Source organism: Strigops habroptila, chromosome 1, assembly GCF_004027225.2.
Source record: "Strigops habroptila isolate Jane chromosome 1, bStrHab1.2.pri, whole genome shotgun sequence".
Taxonomy (NCBI): Eukaryota; Metazoa; Chordata; class Aves; order Psittaciformes; family Psittacidae; genus Strigops; species Strigops habroptila.
This window is the reverse complement of record NC_044277.2, coordinates 121,634,982-121,656,529: the sequence shown is the minus strand read 5'-3', so window position 1 is coordinate 121,656,529 and position 21,548 is coordinate 121,634,982. Positions and strand designations below refer to the sequence as shown.

At 37.1% G+C, this 21,548-nt stretch overlaps 1 protein-coding gene and 1 long non-coding RNA gene across 21 annotated transcripts in view; one reads left to right on the top strand and one right to left on the bottom strand.

Annotated features, from left to right (window-relative positions):
* PEX1 (peroxisomal biogenesis factor 1) overlaps positions 1-21,548 on the top strand; it is a 35,474-nt gene that overhangs the window by 3,681 nt on the left and 10,245 nt on the right. For 11 of the 20 annotated variants that reach the window (XR_003993478.1, XR_003993549.1, XR_003993540.1 and 8 more), the window contains exons 3-23: positions 567-650; positions 892-1,006; positions 1,096-1,862; positions 3,356-3,475; positions 4,947-5,070; positions 5,331-5,440; positions 6,739-6,839; positions 8,378-8,510; positions 9,279-9,375; positions 9,887-10,057; positions 11,465-11,619; positions 12,881-13,070; positions 13,261-13,430; positions 14,227-14,361; positions 14,935-14,999; positions 15,813-15,955; positions 16,033-16,136; positions 16,790-16,966; positions 18,561-18,791; positions 20,265-20,474; positions 20,798-20,928. Coding sequence is in view for 9 of the 20 variants with exons in the window: in XM_030500347.1 (XP_030356207.1) it covers positions 567-650; positions 892-1,006; positions 1,096-1,862; positions 3,356-3,475; positions 4,947-5,070; positions 5,331-5,440; positions 6,739-6,839; positions 8,378-8,510; positions 9,279-9,375; positions 9,887-10,057; positions 11,465-11,619; positions 12,881-13,070; positions 13,261-13,430; positions 14,227-14,361; positions 14,935-14,999; positions 15,813-15,955; positions 16,033-16,136; positions 16,790-16,966; positions 18,561-18,791; positions 20,265-20,474; positions 20,798-20,928 (3,533 nt within the window). In the remaining 11 variants the exon portion in view is untranslated. Of the gene's footprint in view, positions 1-566; positions 717-891; positions 1,012-1,095; positions 1,863-3,355; positions 3,476-4,946; positions 5,071-5,330; positions 5,441-6,738; positions 6,840-8,377; positions 8,511-9,278; positions 9,376-9,886; positions 10,058-11,464; positions 11,620-12,880; positions 13,071-13,260; positions 13,431-14,226; positions 14,362-14,934; positions 15,000-15,812; positions 15,956-16,032; positions 16,137-16,789; positions 16,967-18,560; positions 18,792-20,264; positions 20,475-20,797; positions 20,929-21,548 lie in introns of those variants that run through there. The other 9 variants (XR_003993632.1, XM_030500268.1, XM_030499928.1 and 6 more) reach the window with 9 other exon arrangements.
* LOC115614576 lies at positions 11,604-18,573 on the bottom strand. The gene is made up of 3 exons (XR_003993784.1): positions 18,153-18,573; positions 14,190-14,290; positions 11,604-11,688 (listed from the first exon to the last, which is right to left on the bottom strand). It is a non-coding gene; the product is annotated as an uncharacterized LOC115614576 (long non-coding RNA).

Sequence of the window (21,548 nt, the reverse complement as noted above, 5' to 3'; positions counted from 1 at the left end):
TGGTGAAAAATGGCCTCTGAAATACATGCTTAATGCTTTCTGAAAGGCCTAAGCCACAAAAGCTTTTATCATTCCTCCTGATACACAGGATCTTCAAACTGTGCTGTGGAAGTAGGGCTGCTTCCTGTGAAGCCATTCATAAAGGAGTTAGGTTTGCTTTTGTATTGTACTTTTTCATCATTTTTTTCAGCTGTTTCTGCCTTATCAAAATTTGTGCACAACTCAATGAATTTTTCAGCATTCTAAAGTCCAGAACATTTAAAAATTTAAAAATACAAAGATGATTACGTGACCAGTATGTGTTTAAAAATTGATGGTTTGTTATCAGCTGATAAAAATGTTGATGCTTTCCACATTCACTTCCATTCGTGGTTTGCTGGAGTCCCCAGGCAGGCCCAATGCAATCCATTTCCAATCTATTGGACATCCATCTGCTCATGAATTACCTAATGTAGTGAAACGTATAATGGAGGAGCTGTCGGTTTTTCTGGCTGAATTAAAGATGGAGCTTTTATGTGGTTAAAAACAAGATGTTAAATGTTTTGAAATGGTGTTACTTTTGCCAGGTATTTATTGAACCCTGTTCCCACGTCTCCTCCTGCCAGCAAGTAGAAGTAGAACCACTCTCCGCAGATGATTGGGAAATTCTGGTAATAAAGCCCTTACCTCTGTTCATGTCCTTTTCTTACAGATGACAGAGATTCTGACAAAAGCAGGTTTTTTTCAGTGCCCCATTCTTTTCAGTCCCTAAGGAAATACCAAATGTGGTGGGGTTTAATTGTATTTTATATTTCAAATGGTGTATTAGAAAGAGACGTAGAATTTGTATCTTTAAACAAGTGTTTGAAATGTATGCAATGTTTAATTTATAATGATATTGCACTTCTGCAGGAACTGCATGCTTCCTCTCTTGAAAAACATCTTCTTGACCAGATTCGAATAGTATTTCCAAAAGCCGTCTTTCCTGTGTGGGTTGAACAGCACACTCACGTTTACATTAAAATCGGTAAGCAGCAGTGAAGGCTCTTGTGGCCCCTTGAGTAAGCTGTTTTGCAAGAGTGGATGCATTCATTTACCTGCTTTGTTCATACTCAGGTACACTTATGCCAGCAGCCCCCTATGGGAGATTAGAACCGTGCACGGAGCTTCTGGTATGTCCCAAACCACATGAACCTGAGGAAAATATCACCAGCACGCCTTCCAAGGAAAGTGACCTCTTGCTCAGAAGTTTTGTGGAAAATAACATGGAGCAAGAAGCAGCACTAAAGGATCCTTTTGGCAAACAACCTTACTTAAAGCCAGGAGTCCTTGAACAGAGTAAGGCTGATGCAGACATGACGGTTGGCTCAAATGTTCTCCCAAATATATGGAATTTCCTAGGGAGCATTTTCTCTCATACATCTGAGCAGAAACAAAAGACTTTGTGTGATAAAGATGAAACAAGCACCTTCAAAGACAAGCTGCTGAACATAATTCACATGGATTCCATTTTTAGAGTATGTCAGTCCCAACCACCCAGCGTACAGAATGCATCCGCCACTCATCCGTTTCTGAAATGCAATGCTATTCATATTTTTCCATGGAATTTAGAATTTATTGATTTGGATCCAAATCCTGTAGTATCTTATGGGAAAATTAATGAGCTGCTTTCCCCAAGACAGCGTCATCAAGAAGCAAAGCAAAATCTGCCATTTGAAAAGCAAAAGCATTTGGCTAGTATGCAAGACAAAAGTCATTCTGATAGCAGTGAAGCATTCCGTGAGGGATCTGTTGTTCAAATCGTTTGGAATGGATTTGAAGACCTAAAGAGTGTCATAGAGTATGGCCACATTGGGGAAGCCCTACATGTTGGAAGAGTTTGGGTCAGTTTGAGCACACTATATTTTGGGCTTTTTATTTGATAATATTTTCTATTGGATAATTTGTGGAATTTGGAATAATGTGGAACTGACTAGTTAACAAGCAGTTTGGGGATATAGCCTTTGTGTTAAGCTCTCAAGCAGATTATCCTAGAATCATTTAATATTTACTGGAGGTGTGCCTTGCTAGGCTGTCTCATTCTGGACTACATCACTTACTGTCATCCTCCAAGATGCGCAGTGTACTTTGGTTTTCTGCACCATTAGCATTTTTTCACCAAATGGGGAAAATTCCTCAAGTGTTTCTGGAGGGAACATATGCTTTCTTCAAAATCTGTTGGTAGTCATTGTATTTATGAAGATGTGAAAGTATCTACTTACATGCCTTCAGTACTGCATAATGAGGTTCTTTTCATCAGTTAGCACTTCGGGGCTAAATGTGCTTTGGAACCTAGATGCCATCAAACTGTAATGGGATCACGTATCCTAGTGCTTGTGAGTCCATTTAGATATACTCTTTAAAATACATCTTTAAAAAACAAATATCTTTTCTATAATTTAAATTATTTTAGATTTTTATAATACTTTGCAGGGTGGCACAAGTCCCAGTGTACAGACACAGCCATTTCAGCTTGTTCAGGTAGAGCTACAGCCTGCTTATGTTCTTCCCTTCCTGGAAGCACGTGTGGGATCAACAGAAGTAGACAAAATGCAATCCAAAGCACCGTTTGACTGTTCTGACATAATATACTTCTCACCATTCACTTATTTTTTTGTTGAGAATGACAGCAAAAGCTTGCAGTGGTATTCAGCACTTAATCTTTTGAGAGATGTAACAATTTTCCAAATGATAGCAACCATGAAGTCTTCCAGAGCTAATATTCACTTATAAGATATTTTCAATTTGGATATATGTTTAAAATAAAACAGACTATTTGAAAAGTTGTTTCCTTTTTAAAAAGGCAAATTGAGTACTACAATTTAGGGAGACTGGATTTTTCTCTCACTGGGCTGCAGATGTGTGTAATTCTGATCTGTATAATGATGTCTTTATATTTACCTGCCCATGTAAAATTAATTTTAATGATAGAATCATAGCATGGTTAGGGTTGGAAGGGACCTTAAAGATCAGCAAAGGAAAATAGAGATGTTTTCTCTTCCATACTAAAAGCATTCTTGCAACGTTCTAGGAATGCTTGCTAATTCTTTTTCAACCTATTGGATTTTATTTAAAGACTTTAGTAGGTGGTCAACTGTAGTGAGCACATTCACAAATAGGATAAAAGGCAATTAGAAGTGTGCATGAGAGAACAAGATTTGGATACCACCCATCATCAGTTCTGTGGTTTCTTTCTTAATTCTTTTGCAGATTATAGCCAATAAACAGATCAGTGATCTGTGATGAAGAAACTGATGTTGTGTTACATGTGCAATGTTAGAACTGTTTTATTTTCTAATATTTCCTTTTTTCTTTGCTTTTATTTTAAATATTTCAGATTCCAGATGGTCTGAGAAAAAAACTACATATCGAAATACATTCAACAGTCCGAATTAAGTCGATTGAATCTATTCCTAAAATCCCTGTATCTCTTACATTGCAACCCAAAGAGAACTTGGTGAGTTGGTAGGGAAAAAATACATTTTCTGTTTAACTAGGTCTCAGTCGTAAACAATTGCTGTCAAACCAGCAGCAGTAACCAATAATTTTGCATCAGACCCTCGTCTACAGTACAGTAATACTGGTTCTAACCTAGCAAATTTTATACATTTAAGCCTGTAAAAACAAATACAAAAAAGAAATAAAGAGGAAATACCCACTTTAAGTCTTCTGGGAGAAGACATGCCTATACTCTTCAAATATTACAGTGCCCAGCACATCTCCTAAGAAACACACTTGCAATAGAGTTATAAATTTTATGTGCTGCTTGGTGTTTTTACTTTTTTTTAATGCTTCCTTTTAAAATTTTCTTCCCCCATGCTAAATATTTAATTTTCTAGAGTTATATTGTTGAATCGCTCTGCAAATGAGACTTATCCATTCTTCTGAGCAAGCATCTGTGGCAGTAAGAACGTACTCAGTACTAGTTTTCCCAGTCTGCCAGATGTAGCTTTGGAACGACGTATTTCTTCATAATGTACATTATGCTTGTTTCTGTGATGCTGGCCTGATTTAGCTGAGCTGGCATGTTAGCTGCCCCTCAAAACTTTAAATACAGCACTTCCCATTATAGCAAAGCTTATGCAGGTTTGTTCCTTACGGAGTTAAAAGAAGTGTTCTGGCAGTGATCTGCTAAAATTGTGAAAAGTAGTTACGTGTGCTTTTATATGTTTTAAATACAGATTTCTCCTTTTCCTTTCTAATTCAGTTGAAGTTCTTTTACTTCTTAGAAAAAAGCAAGACAAATGCAGACAGGAAATGACAGTAATTTTCATTTTCCTTTCTGAACACTGCTTCCATGGTCTTGGTTGATTCCCCCTTTCTTAGACAGGAATTATGCTTCTCTGCTTAGGATCTCAGACAAGAGATATACAACTTAGACTCAATTTCTTTTCCTGTTCCATATATCTAGGCAATCTGGGGTAAGTAGTTTGGTCTCTTTGCCTGACTGTTGAAATTGTTGGTGGTGCCCCTGACCTGGGTGAGCCCAGGGTTCTTTGTGTAGGAAGCAGTTTATACAGGGAAGAGAAGGGTGTAGTGAGCATCCAAAAAAAGTCATGGGTCAATATTGTTGCATACCTTGGGTGCTTTTTGAAACCCAGGATTTGAGTAGTGCTCTTGGATATGGCAATAGAGATAAGTAAAACAAGAATAAAAGCTTTTGCTTGTCTTCATAGCAGTGTTCCAAAGATAAAATCCTTAGCAGTGGTGTAAGGTTCAACTGTTGTAGCAAGGGCTAGACAGGTGCTTTCCATAGGGCAGTTGATAAAAATGGTGTTTGTTGACAAAATGCTGTTTTCTAAATAAATAAAATTCTTAGATCTTCTCTCTGTTCCCATAAGAGAAACAAATGCCTCATGCATAGGAAGCAGTTTTACTTACAAACACCTTGTTTGGTTTTATTTCCCTTTTTCTTTTTTCCTGTTTAGCATACAGATATACATGAAGATGATATTAAATCTGCTTTCAGTTCTTGGCTGCAGGATTCCACTACCGATGATCACCCATGGATAATGACAAGTACAGACTGTATACATCTGTCTGTTAAAGACGGTAAGGATAATACTGTCCTGTGCGGTAGCTGTCTTAACTGTCCAGTATGGAATTTACTTAGGCAATATGCCATTTAATCTCTGTTTAACATACAGATATCTCTTTACACTGAAGCTGTAAAGCTGTAAGCATGAATTATGCTTTAATAATGATTAACCTTTATATGCGTTCATTTTGGATTATATCAAAATGCACTAATCTATTTCATCTTGTGATGCATTTATTTGGAATTTTAATAGTTGTGCCTTGGGTTTTTACAGGAATGGAGGAGTTTGTCCTTAGTGTAGTGCATCCTGCGCACATGGAAGAAAATAAGTCTGAGAATATTTTTATACTGAGTCCCAGTTTGCTGCAAAAGACTAATATACAAGTAAATATCACATAGTATCAGGTATCAAGTAATTTAAGTTGTTACATTTGGTTAAAAATATATTGCATTTTATATATATAATGTATTTGGGTTTCCCTTTTTAAATGAATAATGTCAGTCTGTTCATAAAATTATATCTGCATTCTTTATCTTGTTTTATAGCCTGAGGCATTGCTGAGATTCCAGATAGGCCACACTTAGCATATCTGGAAGTGCTGATGTACTGAATTTCGTAGTGTACATCAAACTCAGAAAACCAATTTGAGCAGAGGAAAGTTAATACTGTCCCAGTTTGAACATACTATCATTATATTTAGTTGTTCTTTCCCTTAATACGTAAACCACTGTAAAATCACTTCACAGTGTATCTGACAGGAACAGTAGCTTGTTCTGACATAGATGAGACGTGTTTGCTGGTCCAACCTACTAAGCTCAGACTGCCTTCTCTTTTATATAGTTTCTTTAGTCCTTGCTTTCCTGGGAGAATAAATATTTCTATTTAATATTAGGATTACTGTTCCCATTAATAATTCTGGTTGAACCAGTGCCCATGGCTCCAGCATTATGGTTCTAGGAGTCAGATAACAGTTTTTCATTTTTAAACTGACACAGTTAATTTTTGACAGAAAACTGAAATGTTCCCTTTTGGCTGCTTAGAATATAATTTTTCTGCAAAATTTAGGATTCCTGTTAAAAAAAAAAACCAACAACTAAACCGAGCTTTATTTCTGTTGGTAGTAGATAGGTACAAAAAGGCAAGAGCAAAATGTGTTTCTTAATAGCACTGTGAGCACCTACCAGCCTGTTGTTATCTATGGGCCTCTCTGTTAGCCCTGTTTGCCTACCCAGCTTTCCATACCAGCTGCCTGGTGAACTAGACTGAAATATTCATGCAAGTGAAATAAGCCAAGTGTTTTGTCAGGTTAGTTTTCACCAAGGTCAGACTCCTGATCTGATTCGCAATGCTGCCTCACAAATGCTCATGCCAGCACAATGGAAGAGGGAGGGCACAGGAGAAGGAAGAAGCAGCTACAGTAGGGAAAGAGATGTGGGCTGCATAGTCTGGTTTTGGCCTAACATCTGATCATTGGTTGTAACATCACTGTAACCACTGGATTGTATTTTGGAAATAGTTGCATCTATGCCATTTTGCCAACACGTCTTTCTTTAAAGGACAATAAGCTTCAGCAAAGAATGCGTGAGGCATTTGCTTTACACAATTCCAAAAATGGCTAGTTCTGTGTGCTGCTTCTGTAGTTATATTTAATGTAAAGTACTAACTCTTTCCTTTGTTGTAGGTTCTTTTACATCCTGTGACGGGAAAAGCTGATGGTGATAGCCAGCCACCTGCATGTGATACACATAAGAACCTTCCCTACTACAAACTAAATGATTTAGGGTGAGTAGTTTTCGTAGTAGAAAACATGGGAGAGAATGGGAATGAGAATTGAAAAAAAAAAAAACAACTTAGTGGAAATGCAGATTTTTTTTTTTTTGAAAACTAAGCCAGATCTAAAAAAACCTGCATCTTGTGGCTTGTGTCAGGTTCAAACCTTATCCTAGTATATGTAGACAGTTAATTGGTCCTCTTAATAGTCTCACTGCAATGAATAGAAAACTTCATGTGATTGAAGGTACTCACGTACTCTAAAATTCTCCATATCTGACCGGAGGAGGTGCAGACAGGAAGTCTGGGAACTGTGTATGTTTCAGAAGCAATACTGATAGTTGAACCACTGATAGTGGTTCTTGGTGTGCTGCTAAATAGTATGAAACAGACCCCTACGTAACAGTAAGGGATGCTGGGGTTGTTTTAGCTGGGGTTTCCAAATAAAGCAAAACTTAGTGTATGTTGCAGTCTGCCTGTCAGTCCTGTTCCCCCACTGACTTCAACCTGTTTACTTGTTTAACTACATGTAATAGCGTGGATCTCAAAGAAACATAGAATTTTCAGCTGAGGAGAGAAATGCAGTCTCATGTGTCCACTGGTAAAATGGGCAATGTAAGCTCAGCAGCTACGTGGTTAACCTGCTAGGTGGCCAGTGGTGGAGGTGTAGTCTGGAACTAGCCATAGGACATGTTAGCTGTTTCCCACCAGATGAGTAACATGTAAAGCTGTGGTCATTAATATAAGGGAAGACAGTGGTACCATGTAGCAAACTTGAAGTAGGGATGGGGCAGAGAGGACATGAGAGACTTAAGAGTATTGTGGTAGTATGCTATCAGTGTTGTGAAAGGCAACTGAGGATATTACTGAGGCATTGGGAAAAGGAGTTGAGCATATTGAAGTTACTGAAGAGGGAATGGAAGGGGTAGGAGGGTAGTGCAGTAGGGATAGGATGTGGTAGGGAAGGGACACTAGAAACCAGGATTCCTTTGTTCATTCCATTTCTCACGGAACAACACTTTTTGTTCAAAGTTGAAATAAAAAACTGATAGTCTTGCAGTTTGTAGACCTGAAAGGAGCAGTCTTGAAAGTCACAAAGATTTAGGACCAGTGATGGGTAAGGTTGTCTTCAAATCGACTGTGTTGCTTTATTTCTGAAAAGGCTGAGAAGTTTTCTGACACAGGCATGCTCCATGTTTTACGAATTTACTACATTCCTTAGTAGGTTGTTACTCAGACACTCAAAACAGATGAAGCCCCAGAAGATTGTTAGCTCTTATCTGAGACTACCTCATGCTATGATAATGTACAATGACTAGATAACCCTTCCAGTGCAGGGCTGTTCTGCAATGTCTGTCTGTCCCCACTATGTCACCACTGCAGAATAAAGGTGCTGTCTCTTCAGATTGAATAATCTTTAGCTTTTTCTTGAAAAGGTGAAGTGTGGCAGAATGGGTCAGCTCTAAAACTTCACCGTACTGCAGACTGTTACTATTTATATCGTGTACTGATGCTACCCTAGGCCATTTAATGTTTTATTTCCTCTGCAGAGGAGTGGAGAAATTAGGAGCATCTTCATTTGAACACATAAGCCACAGTCTTCTGGGGCGTCCTTTATCTCAAAAGTTGGCTGCTATTGCTGTGGGACTGCGAAGTGGAGGGGTGCTTCTCACAGGAGGAAAGGTACACCCTTCACTACTCGCTACTTGCAAACCCTCCCAGATTGTTTTCTGTAGTTACAAAATTGTTTTCTTTAGTTTTCTTCACTACCATGTGAATTCCAGAGAATTACAGAACAAGCTGAAAAAAGAGCAGTTAACAGAGTTAGATCAGTCAAACATTATATTATATACAGATGTATACGTTATATGCACACTTCGTCAATATGTGTTCATATTTCAGGTATGTGTGTATATATATATTACACATATGTAATATAAATTTTAAAGATTGCTACCAATGCAGTGTCAATTTGTTCCCTTAGGGGATTAATCAATTTTGGTTTATAGTATAATAAACACTTCATGTCTCTGAAATATTGGAATGAAAATAAGAATACAGTATTTTCTCCTGTGTTGTAACATAAAATGACAGTGGAGTTGATACTCTTATTTTGCTGTTGCCTCTTACGGTGATCTGTATAATAGAATATGGAATAAACATATTCCACTGAAACAAACAGATGTCTTAACACTGAACTCAGTGGGATCAGAACACTATCTGTAGTGAATGTATCCACTCTGAATTTGTTTATACTTGTTTCACTCTAGGGCTTTGGTCTCTACCAAGTGATGTAGAGACAGAATATGTATATACTTTTGGTGAAGAATAAAACCAGTGTGCGTAGAGCTTTTCCAGGTTGTTCACTGGTGTATACCATGACAAAAACTCCACAGAAAGAGAAGAAACTAGTTCTGTCAATTTAAATTAGCTCACTTTTATTTTTTGTAGGGAAGTGGAAAGTCAACATTAGCAAAGGCTATCTGCAAAGAGGCATTCAATAGACTGGATGCTCACGTAGAAGTAATTGATTGTAAAGCTTTAAGAGGTATGATTTTTTTGTTTTTGTTTTTGAATCTCAAATGTTTGATGTATGATGAAGCAGCACATTTGAATAATTATTCTATAGTAGTATTACTGCTTTTGCAAGGGTATATGGTGCTCCACAATGAGCATCTTTAGCAGTCTGAAGATACAGCTGCTGTAAGCTTATTTCACACTTACATCATTTCTGCCTCATGTAGCACCACCAATTTAGAGTGCTGCTGATACTGCTCCTTTTTTAACTATCTGGAAATCAGACCTGTAGGCTTCTTTAGTGGTTAGTGAAAGATGGTTAGTCTCATCTGCAGACAGGTGGATCCTTCCAATATTTTTTTGATAGAAGATGTGGACTCTTTACTGACTGATGACTCTAGTTTAAGCTTGGTGCCTGGGTTTATAGAAGTAAAGTTAAGCTACACGAATCAAAACATTGTAGTATTATGTGAGCAAGATGCAGTCAGTCTGGTTTTTCTCCTGATATGTTTTTTTCATTAAAATTGTATTTTCTGTTTTAGGAAAAAGATTAGTAAACATAAGGAAAAATGTGGAAGAAGCTTTTTTAGAGGCAGCTTGGAGACAACCATCCATTCTTTTGATGGATGATCTTGATCACATTGTTGGAGTACCTTCTACACCAGAGCATGAGAACAGCCCTGAAACCATTCAAAGCAACAGACTTGCTTATGGTAATACTGCGCTACCTGTGTCTGGGTAAAAATATAATGCAGTTTAGAATTTCTTGCCTTTCAATTGTATTGTCCTAGCTGGACAACTCTGTCTTGTATCGTTACTACCTCTGGACCATGTGGTATTCCGTGGCAGGGATTCACAAATTATGGTATACAGACCATTTGTGGACTACTTGCTGAACCAAAATAGTCCACTCTGGGGCTTGGAGTAGTCATTTCCAGTGGTACTTACACCTCTGCTGCTGATGGTAATGCCTCTTCTCAGTACCAGTGCCAGGGGTAGAGGCTTCTCAGTTCCTTTTTATATTGTTCATGCACTCAAATATATTGCAATTGCTTACAAATTACAGATGAATCTTTTAACTGATAATTATTTATAAGATCAATATTGTAATTAACATAGCATTAAGACTGATCCTGTTTTTCATAATTATTCGTTACAAAGATACATAAATTTCATCCTTACTGATGTTTAGAAGCATCTTCTTTTAGCTGAGTACTAACTTCTTTATCAGCCTACTTGCTGTCCTTTATAGAACTTCTATTATATTTTACAATGTAACAATCCACAGATTTTAAACGTAAGATTTTTAGTTATAGTTTGACATCCTGTATATAGATCCTTTTTATTCCCTAAAATCCAGGCAGTGATAAGTTGCAAAATAAATTATCAAGATTAATATCTTTTTTTTTCATCTGTATTCAACTCTGTTCAGGTAAAATTAAAGCCACAGCAAAAAATATCTGCCATTTCTTAGCTCAGTTTGAAGGAGTTAGCATAGTTTTTCCTTAAATTACTTTTGAAGTTCAGACAATCTTAGTATAATTTCTTTGTTAAAAATGTGCACTTAAGATAATTGCAGAATCATTTGTGTTTCTTAATTACAGGTATAATGCATACGACAGAGGTTTAGAGTTTTAACCATTGTTCCTTGAAGATCTACCTTGCATCCATAATTTCTTAAACTTTCTTGTCTTATCTTTCCTAAACTGCTTATTTTCTGGGTTCTGGCCCTAGCATCTATTTTTAGTCTCATAACTCTCCCTTTTTTGTTTGCATGGAGGGAACAGTATTTCTAGAACAGCGATCATAGCACGTAAAAAAAATCCACATTTAATATCCTGTGGTAGACAGGATCAGTAATGCTACAAGTTTAGCTTTTAAAGAACATGTCTGATGGCATTTTATTAGTGGAATGTACTGTCCTAGAGAAAATAACCATGCATCTTTTTTATTGTTTGTTTTCTGGAAAGCCTGTAAACATGGAAATAAAACAAGTATATAGTAAGACGTTACACTTTGTGTGCCCTGATGCTGCTTTCCAGTACAGTAGAAATGTCTGTTATGAAATGCAGAATCTTTTGTTATTTTGCAGTTAATGGAACAATCTCTTCTGTGTTTAGTTTTGAAAGATCTGATAAAAGAAGTTATTTCCATGGGGAGCTTGATTGCATTAATTGCCACGAGTCAGTCTGAACATTCCCTACATCCTTCCCTGGTTTCAGCTCAAGGAACTCATATATTTCAATGCTTCAGATGTATCCGACCTCCAGATCAGGTAAGTTCAGGTAAAATTGTTAAGATGTTGTTTGTCTTCCCTGCAGCCTCAGATACAGTACTGGAACAGCTGCAAAAATAGTAGGTTACACGTGAATATGCAAAAAATAATTGAAATCTTAGAAGTTCTCTCATGATGCTTATATATCTCAGAACTTACATCTGTCAGTATAAAGTTTAAAAAAAAGAAAAGTAATCCAGTGAAAACTCCCAGTTGGCCCCACTCTCCTTATCTTCAGTGGCAAGAGAAGGGTGTACTCGGAGGACATCTCAGTTCAATGTAAAACAAGTCAGGCTATCCAACATAGGTGAGATATGCATGTCTCCTTGTTACCTGTAAGGGATTCTAGGGGAGCAGCTTTGAAATAAACATGTATGTCACTACAGTTAGAAAAATGAGATTAAATTCATGTTTTTTCACTGCTGAGAGGAATAAGAATGTCCCTAAAATGTGTATTTTAAAGGTGTTCTTAAAACTAAATGTTAATTTTATGGGATTTTGTGTCGGTTTTCTATATTACTTATATCCCTCTACTTTTGAATATACTCCATTTTGCAAAGTAAAAAGAGGGAAGAATAAACAGTATAACTTCATTGCAGAAGAAAGCAGACACTTTGTACCTGTGCATGCCCTAATGACATGACACAGACATGGCAACTTATTTGTATTTAACAGGAGTTGTTCCTGCCTGCTTGTCATCTGTCACAGGCTAGCAATTAAAAGCCACGGAGGAGGGGATTCTGCATTCAATACAGTGTGGCTTTCTCCTACTTGCTGCAAATCCGCTTTTATGTTTTTTTAATACTAATGCATGAATAAGGATGAGACATCACTGGAAAAATCAGGATGTCAAAAGATCACAAATTATTGGATGTATTTTTGTCTAATGCAGTATATTTCTTCTCAAACGTATTCTGCTTATACCAGCAAAATGAAAGATGTTCCTGTTGCTGTGAAACATAAAAAAATGGGTGTAAACCAGTAGAATCTGGGGTTCAGAGATTTGTTTAATTATTGTTGGATTTCAGATGGCTGTGGCAACCTGAACATTTAAAGTTATAAAACTGGTAAATTTATTGAAATTCACCTGAAGAACTAACTTTTGTTTATATTCATGCTCAGATTGTTACATTTGAAGGTTTAGTGACATATAAATATTTGAGGAAATTTTAGTAACTCTCTTGTATTTAGTTTTTGAATTTCTGAAACCCATATAAATAATAACCTCAGTATATACTTGCTGCACGATTCTATTTTTCAGAAGCAAAGATGCGAAATGCTGTATTCCATAATAAAAAGAAGACTGAATTCTGATATAAGCAAGTTCTCTGATCTTGACCTCCAGTGTATTGCAAAGGAAACGGAAGGTTTTGTTGCTAGAGATTTTACTATGCTGGTTGATCGTGCCATTCATGCCTGTGTTTCCAACCAGAATGCATTTCAAAGTGATGGTATGTTGGCAACAAAATCTAGGTCATAGTCCAGTCTTACCTCTGTTATCCAGAACATGTAGAGTAATACAGAAATAAAAGCCAGGTTTTGTGTTTAAAATGTATTTAATTGTTATGCACTGTGAGGAATTTGTTACTGGTGGCTGTGTGTTCTGTTGTTTTATTCGGGATTTTTTTTTCTCTTTGTAAGCAGAATTGATTTTGTCAACTGTGGATTTTCAGAAAGCTCTAAAAGATTTTACTCCATTAGCTCTGAGAAATGTTAACCTTCATAAACCTAAAGACATTGGATGGGAGAGGATTGGTGGCTTAAAAGATGTGAAACAAATTCTCAAGGATACCATCATGTTACCTGCAAAGGTACCCAGTTCTTTTAAATTAGTTACTTGAATTTTGTACATAATGTTAGTAGGGGAAGAATGATTTTTAAGGTGTGACGCAGTATTTGACATGAAGATGACAGGTATGACTTTAAGCTACTTTTGTAGCTTCCCAGTCTGTTCAGCTACTGGAAAACTCTTTCCTCTTCCCCTTCCAAATACAAAAGGCAATAGCTTATTCTTCTCTACAGATGAAGTGTTGCTCTAGAATTCTGCAGTATTGCTAACATCATCTTTGCTACACTCTCTGTTGTAGGGTTTGTGATTAGGCTCTGTAAAGATAGCATTTCCAGCTGTCTTCTGCAGTGCTTTTGCTGGAGGAGTATTCTCTTTTGGATGAATACCAATCCATCAGTTCCCTTTTATTTTACTTTGGCCTTTTTGCCTTGCTTAAAACTTCCAGTGTTGAGATGACCTATCCATTTCAGTCTTCAGAGAAATGACTGAACAGCATATTTGATCATATCAGTTGGTGATTAAAATAGGAATTTAGAAGTACAATATGGACATTATAAAGCTTTAGTGCATCCCTGTTCTGTCCTGTTTCCTCTTGGTAGAAAATGCCATTTATTTGTATTTAAGTGTCTATGAAGCCTGACGCATTTCAGCCCCAAGTAAACTAACAACAGTCTAGAAAAGCTGTTGTGATAATATCAGGGATAAAAGAAATCAGATACATTCTGTTTAGACAGAAATCAATGCAAGTCAGTGATGTTACATTACACTGCAGAATAATTACATATTTTAGAATATGTCTTGTTGAAACTCTTTTCCAGTATCCAGAATTATTTGCAAACCTGCCCATACGACAGAGATCAGGAGTCTTGCTATATGGAGCACCTGGAACAGGAAAAACACTGTTAGCAGGAGTAGTTGCTCGAGAGAGTGGCATGAATTTCATCAGCATCAAGGTAGCAATATTTTGAAGATCAATTGATTAATTTTATTAACTGAATGAAATAGCTTAACATAATAGCTGTGAGTATGTGCTTGTGAGGGCAAAATGCCAAAGAAAGTAAGTCACATTAAAAATTTAGTATGTCTCTGGGTATCCCACCATCTGACTTCTGGAACTTCACGGTGGTATTACTGAGATTTGGTTTTGTATAATTATTCATTATGCAGAATTGCAAAATTTAATTAGATGTTCTTGCTTTCCTAAAAGATGCTTGATTTTGGTTCCACTGGACAATGAAGTTGAGCAATGCATTTTAAACCTATTTTCAAAATACAGTATAAGCTGTTCCCTTGTGATACTGTAACGCACGTTCTGTTATAGTAGAAAAATGGAAATTAAAATAAGTTGGAATGCTTAGAAGATTCTTTCAGCTGTTCTAGACCCCTTGGCTCTTCTATTCAGAGACAGCACTCTCTTGGTTACAAGAAAATTCAACTCTGATATATAAAAAGTATGCCGATGTTGAATTACACATTAGAACTAAGATACATATCGTAAATGTTCTTTTCTTATTTATTTTTTTTAGGGACCAGAGCTGCTCAGCAAATACATTGGAGCAAGCGAGCAAGCAGTTCGAGACATCTTTGACAGGTTGGCTTGTGAAGATTTGTGATGTTGTCAATGAATTTTAGTGGTTGGAGCTGCAAGAAATAATTTTGCTGTCCTAGGAGAGGCATGGCATTAGATCACAAAAGCATCTGAAATAATGATTTGTGCTAAACCAGGTGTTCAGATCTTGGCAAGTTCGACTTGACTATCATTATTTAAGAACTGAGCATTTTGGCTCAGATTAGGAGTGTACTTTTGAAGCTGAACTCCCAGTTCTCTCCATTTACAGTGCATTGGTTCATATCACAAAACTGTCTTGCAAAACACATGCTGAATTCCTTTCAGATGATTCCAGGAGACAGCCAAGTGTGCGCAGCTAGTAATGAATGCTCAGTACCTAGGATCACATGAGACTTGGTATTGAGGTCCTCAGTGCCAGTTGTTTTCTTTTTGCATATCTGCCCTTACTGATCCTCAGAGCTCACCACTGTAAACAGCCTTTGCTTCTTACGTGGTTTACAGTGTAGGCAGTCTTTGTGTTAGATGTATATAAGTCAAGACCTCATCTGCAGTGACTGCATTTTAGAGCTTTCGTGTGTGTTAACATGACAGTAGAGTAATTCAGAAATTCTAAAGTGAGTGCAAGGTATGTCATAAAAATATACAGTGGTTCCATTGCAGTCCAGTTCTGAAGAACCTCTTAATTTCTACAGAAAACAGATTTTCTGTTCTTTCACTAAAGATAACTGTTCTCTGAAGTAAAAAGCAATTACCTTTTAATATTTCTAAGCAGTTTTACCTGTGACCCAAACTTAAACAGAATTTAAGTATTTCCTTTTTCTTTTCCCCTTTTAGAGCTCAGGCAGCTAAGCCTTGTATTGTTTTCTTCGATGAGTTTGATTCTGTAGCTCCTCGCCGAGGTCATGACAACACAGGAGTTACTGACAGAGTGGTTAACCAACTGTTGACTCAGTTAGATGGTGTGGAAGGCTTACAAGGTAATAATTCATCTGTGTGCTGCTTTTCATGCAAAGGTTTAGCAGATGCTAACGATATTTTTCTGCACTTTCCTAAGGGGTTTATGTGCTAGCTGCTACTAGTCGCCCAGATTTGATTGACCCTGCTTTGTTAAGGCCAGGTCGACTGGATAAGTGCCTGTACTGTCCACCTCCTGATCAGGTGAGAAAGGCGAGTTTTTTACAAGAGAGGCGAGTTAAAAAACCCAAACTAATAGGCTCTATTTTCCTTCTCTTTATTTAGTGTCATTTCAAACCTAGACAAAGTGGACTTGACTGCCCAGCTCCTGTTAGACAGCAGTATAAATTCACTGATTTTAGTGTCAGTGTGTTCACATAAAATGGGAGAAAGACAAGGCTATTTACCACAGTCTACAGAAAGTAATTGGATGCAGGGTAGAGTTTATCATGTTCTGTGTCTTTCTCTGAATTATGAGTCCAGTGGATCTGCTGTTTGCTTGAAGTGATGAACCATAGTCGTTCCTAAATCTTGAATTATCTGAAGTCTTCAGAGCGGTTTTATTCCAAAGTCAGTGGATCCCACTCTTTACCCACATTTAGTTTGGAATATTGAAGCTCTTTTTAAGTCAGATGTGTCACTAGTTAGGAAACGTAACAAAATGTATGCTTATATTTTAAAGATTGATTACAGTATATCCTATATGTACTATTACTCGGGTAGTATCTTCTTTTAAAAAGATCCTTCCTCCCTCAGCTGGGAGGTTGCTTGCGGCAGGGCCAAAGCACTATCTAGCATTATCAGGACAAGATAAGTAACAGGTTGCTTTACTGACTTATTTTTCTCCCTTTTTACAGAATTCACGCTATGAAATCTTAAAAGCTCTCAGTCATTCCCTGTCCTTGGCAAACGATGTGGACTTTCAGGATTTGGCAGCAAAAACAGAATGGTTCACAGGGGCTGACCTAAAAGCTTTATTGTACAATGCCCAATTAGAGGCAATCCATACTAATTTAGGTTCAGGTTCAACACAGGTAAATAAAACTGATATAAAAGAAGTCTCTCATCTTTTTATTTTGATGTGGGTATGTTCAAAAGAGTTAATTTTATCCAAGTTTTTTTAGCAAAATTATGTTTAAGATTTCATTTTCCTATATTGGTAATCAGAAGGTTAAAATCATAGTATGTTTGCAGAAAAATACAAGAATAATATAACAAATTAGTTTAAATACAAGTTTTAAACACAAGTTATTTTTTTCTTTTTATGATATATGTTTAATGTTAAATAGATTTATGTTTAAATTATTATGAGGCATGACTGACAGATCAATAGGAGGCATCCCGCTCAGAGTTTCTTAGGAGTAGCTAGCAAATTCAGTTTTGAGGTGGCACATTTTGAATGATGGAGGAAGCAAGAAATTGGTGGGTTTTGTGGAGTTGTTCCAACAGACTGAGTCTGATCTGAGGTCAGGAGAGAAGTCATGAGAGGATGGTGATACCTGAAGTAGCCTGCTCTGGCTCATCTTCCAGGCACCAGCTATTACTTGCGCTTCCAAGGTGCAGGATCCCACCCTTGGTTTATACCATTATGTGACTGACAAGTCCTTTCCTCTTTTAGCCTCTATTCAGCCACCTCTCCTCACATTTTTATGGCCTGTCTTCTGGTCCTAGCTGGAAGGGGGCAGGCATGGCTTCCACTACTTGGAGGTCAAAGGGAAGGATTGGGTAAGGGGTGCAAAAGCAAGGAGACTGCTTGGGTGCTTTTTGCCCCAGCTGTTACCAAGAATGGTGCTCTGAGGATGCAACTTTTAGTATTGAGAGGAATTTCCAGCATATCTTCCCTAATAATCCCTTCATTTGTAGCATCAGTAAGTAAGTAGTTGTAAGGATACCTGATGATTACCCATTATTAGAGAAGGCTGTTGTTTAAAGCAGTGTTCTCTGGAGTGGTGTGCACCCGCCCCAAGGGGTACACAAAGCAATCCATTGAGGTGCAGGAAGAAACTAATAGAACTTCAGTAGTACATGTATATAAATTACAAATAAGTAAATATGCATATATTTGGTGGAGTGTGCTCAGAAGTTTTTTACTGATAGGAGTGTACAATCAAAAGGTTTGCAGATGCCAGTCTAATCTGTGATTTCCACATCAGCACTTGAAATGCGTTAACTGTGACTAAAGATGAGTACAGCAGTCAGGCACTATAGAAGTAGACTCACCACAATCTCCTAGAGCACTTTACACGCGATACTAAGTGGTCTGGAAGGAATGGTTGAGCCAGAAGTGATACAGTTCTACAACAGAAAATGTGCATGAATTTTCCCAATACTTGCTGTTACTGAGACAGTTCAAAGCAAACAAATAAAACCTTAAAATTATTTCCTCAAACTCTTTTTCTAGCACGAAGACAAAGTTCTGCTTAAATGCATTGGATTTTCTTAGCAAAATATTTGGAAATACACTCCTAGAGAAAGACAGATTACTAGAATCAGATGTAAATCAATACTTTCATTTGCACTGTATATGAGTATTTTTAATGTATTTCACTGTATATGAGTATTTTTAATGTATTTCAGATTGCAATTCATTAAGGGTTAATGCTTCTAATGTTCTGTTCTTTGTCACAGGATTTTGTTTCTAGTTCTGATAGTGACTTCAGTCTCTCTTCCATGGTTTTTCTAAACCACAGCAGTGGCTCAGATGATTCAGCAATAGACGGAGAAGCAGGACTGGAACATTCTCTTATTTCTTTAGACATGTCTGACTTGCTTCCTGAAGATCCAAGGTCCAACATGTATCGTCTTTATTTTGGAAGCTCTTATGAATCAGAGCTGGGAAATGGAACTCCTTCAGAACTGGTAAATTACTCACTTAGTATTTTGAATTTTCTAAATATTATCAGTTGTGAAGCAGAAAAACTGCACTAGGAAAATGGTATGGGTTTATAAATACAGTTATGTCTGCTTTGTCCTTCACACTGCCTTCAGCCTGTTATCTTGTGGTCAGTGGTGGGGAGGAAGACGGAAGGTTGTGAGCTGACAAAATACAATATGGACTTGTCCACAACTTTGCAAGGCTTTAAAATCAAAATACCAAAAAACAGCTTAAAATACTGCTTATAATCAAGCGTATGCGTTAATACGAGACCTCACTGTCTGGTCTAATGGCTTGTTGCCTTTCAAAGTTTAATACTAAACCAGTTTTTGATGGTTTGGTTTTGTTTTGGTTTTTTAAACTTATTTTTATTACTAAACAATGACCATCCAGCTTTCAAGAATAAAGTCATAATATTAAGAATCAACAAACATTTTTCAGTTTCCAGTAGTGTTCATTAATGGAATAACCTGACCGTGGCATTGTGTTAACAACAGAAGTAAACCTTAGCTTCCATCGTTGCTCTAAAGAAGCAGAATTCCTGTTGTAGTATCACACTGCACAGAAAGCAGCATGTTCTCTGGCTAGCTTGCAGATAGGACGTGCTGGTTGGCTACCCAGCACCTGTGTAGTGATTTCCTGGCCAGCTCATCTCGCTTGACTGCCAGGTAAGCCAAACAGAATATGCTGCCTTCGAGCTCCTTATGGTGAACAGATGATTTCAGAGTTTGCATGTGATCCATGGGACGTTCATTGTAAAGGTCTGTTGTAGAACTGTTTTATTGCAGGTTGTTATCAAAGTTGTTAGACTCTTGTTTTCAAAACTGTCTTGCATTGATTCTTAAACCCCAAAATAACTTATTTTGACATTGAAGGCTAATTACTGACTGCTGAGGTGCTTTTGTATGTTTTACCTTGCATTATAGATGATAGTGTTCAATTAATGTGTCTTTAGAGACTTCGATATTCCTTTTGATTGTGAAAGTTCTTTAGCAAGGCTACAAGGGCTTTGATCTCGTAAAGACGTTGAACTTGAAAGTTGCATATTTTATCAAGTGCACAGAGTATTAGGAGGTGATGGGTATTTAAATTATGAGGCATTCCAAAGCTAACTACATAAACTTGCCCAGATTTAAGAGCCACTGATTTTCATATGTAAATAAAACAATGGACTTAGACTTTTTAGTCTTTTTTAGATAGGCTGTTGCAGAAGTATTTAGGTTTTTTTCCAAACATTAAATACTTAATTTTCAAATCTGTACTTTTCCCTGAACACCTTGGCAAATTAACCTAAATTGTTCTGTTAAATAAGTTATGTATGTGATAAATCTTTAAGAGGAAGTACTCTTTTGCCAGTGGGGGCAAGATTATACTAAATAAGAGGCTAAATCTTAATGGAGGAGTTACTCTTTTGGATCCATAATGAGTTAATATATTTCTCCTTGTGGTAAATTTAGAGCTCTTTGTGTTTGTCTGGACCAAACTCCATAACTCATGATTTTACCAGCGTGACTCATAGAGACGCAGCATCATCACAACCCTCAATGCTTAGAACAGCTTCTCAAGAAGACTCCCTGGAACATAACCAGGAGCAGCAAATAGAGCACCTGAGGACAGAAGTCAATGCTATCAAAACCAACTACAGAAACAAGAATGGAGTATGGCAGGTTTTTTCTATTATTTAGTCTTAACACTTTTCTATTGTTTGTCCACACTTCTTGGTATTTCAATAATCTCTGCAGTAGTAGTAAATATAATGTAACAAGAATAGCAAAGAAAAATGATACCTAGTTTGAGAAAAATAAGCCATGTTAACATACATATCACTAAATAGTTATTTCTCTGTTATTAATACTGAGGGAGGGGAAGTTGTGGCTATATTTCTATATTTTGTCTGTACATGTAATGAGGAGGCTTCAGAGTTACTGATATTCATAGCACTTGTTTTTGTGGTAATTTTTCATTGTGTGTTCATGGCTCTGTTTTCAAGGAGGACAGCACCCTGAATCAGTCAGTGCAGGCCAAGAACACTTTAGTTATTACCCAGTCCCATCTGATGGCTGCACTTGAGGGTATAAGACCATCCATTAGCCAAGATGACTGGAAGAACTTTACTGAACTGTGAGTATTACATTTTTTAGTAATTGTGAATCCAGGGGAGATTCGGTCTTTCACATTCCTTATTCATCAGAAACACAATAGTTATTTAATGTGGGGAATGGCAATTTTTTTTCCCCAGAAATATTAAATTATGTACTGGGAAAAGGAAAATATTTTCCCAGTGCATTGCCTTTTATTGTTTTTATTAATGTGGAACCTAGAATTTCTGATCACAGACCAGAATATTCTTGTATTATGTTGAGCTATACCTGTACAAAGGGGCAGTGATTCTTGAAGAATTAGAGCTATGTCCTTCCTGCTCCTACTGAATAGTAGCCCCTTGTATTTTCAGATTGCTGGGTTTTGACTCTGTGGTTGTCTTTGTAGCTGCTGTGTTTAGGAAAAAGCAATAATCTGTGGAAGTATGAACATACTGAAAAGGGAGAGTGTGTCTCCTTAGACATGGAAATGACTAGAGTAAAAAAGCTGGAAACTGGCATCGGGCTGTTCTGTGACCTCATCAAGGGGTTCTTCTGACAGGAAGATTGTTAAGGAGTTGTCTTCCTCGGCTGCTACATACATAAGCAGGTCTTACAGCAGAGGAAAGAGAAGGAAGGAACAGGAAAGCAGGAGAATGAAAG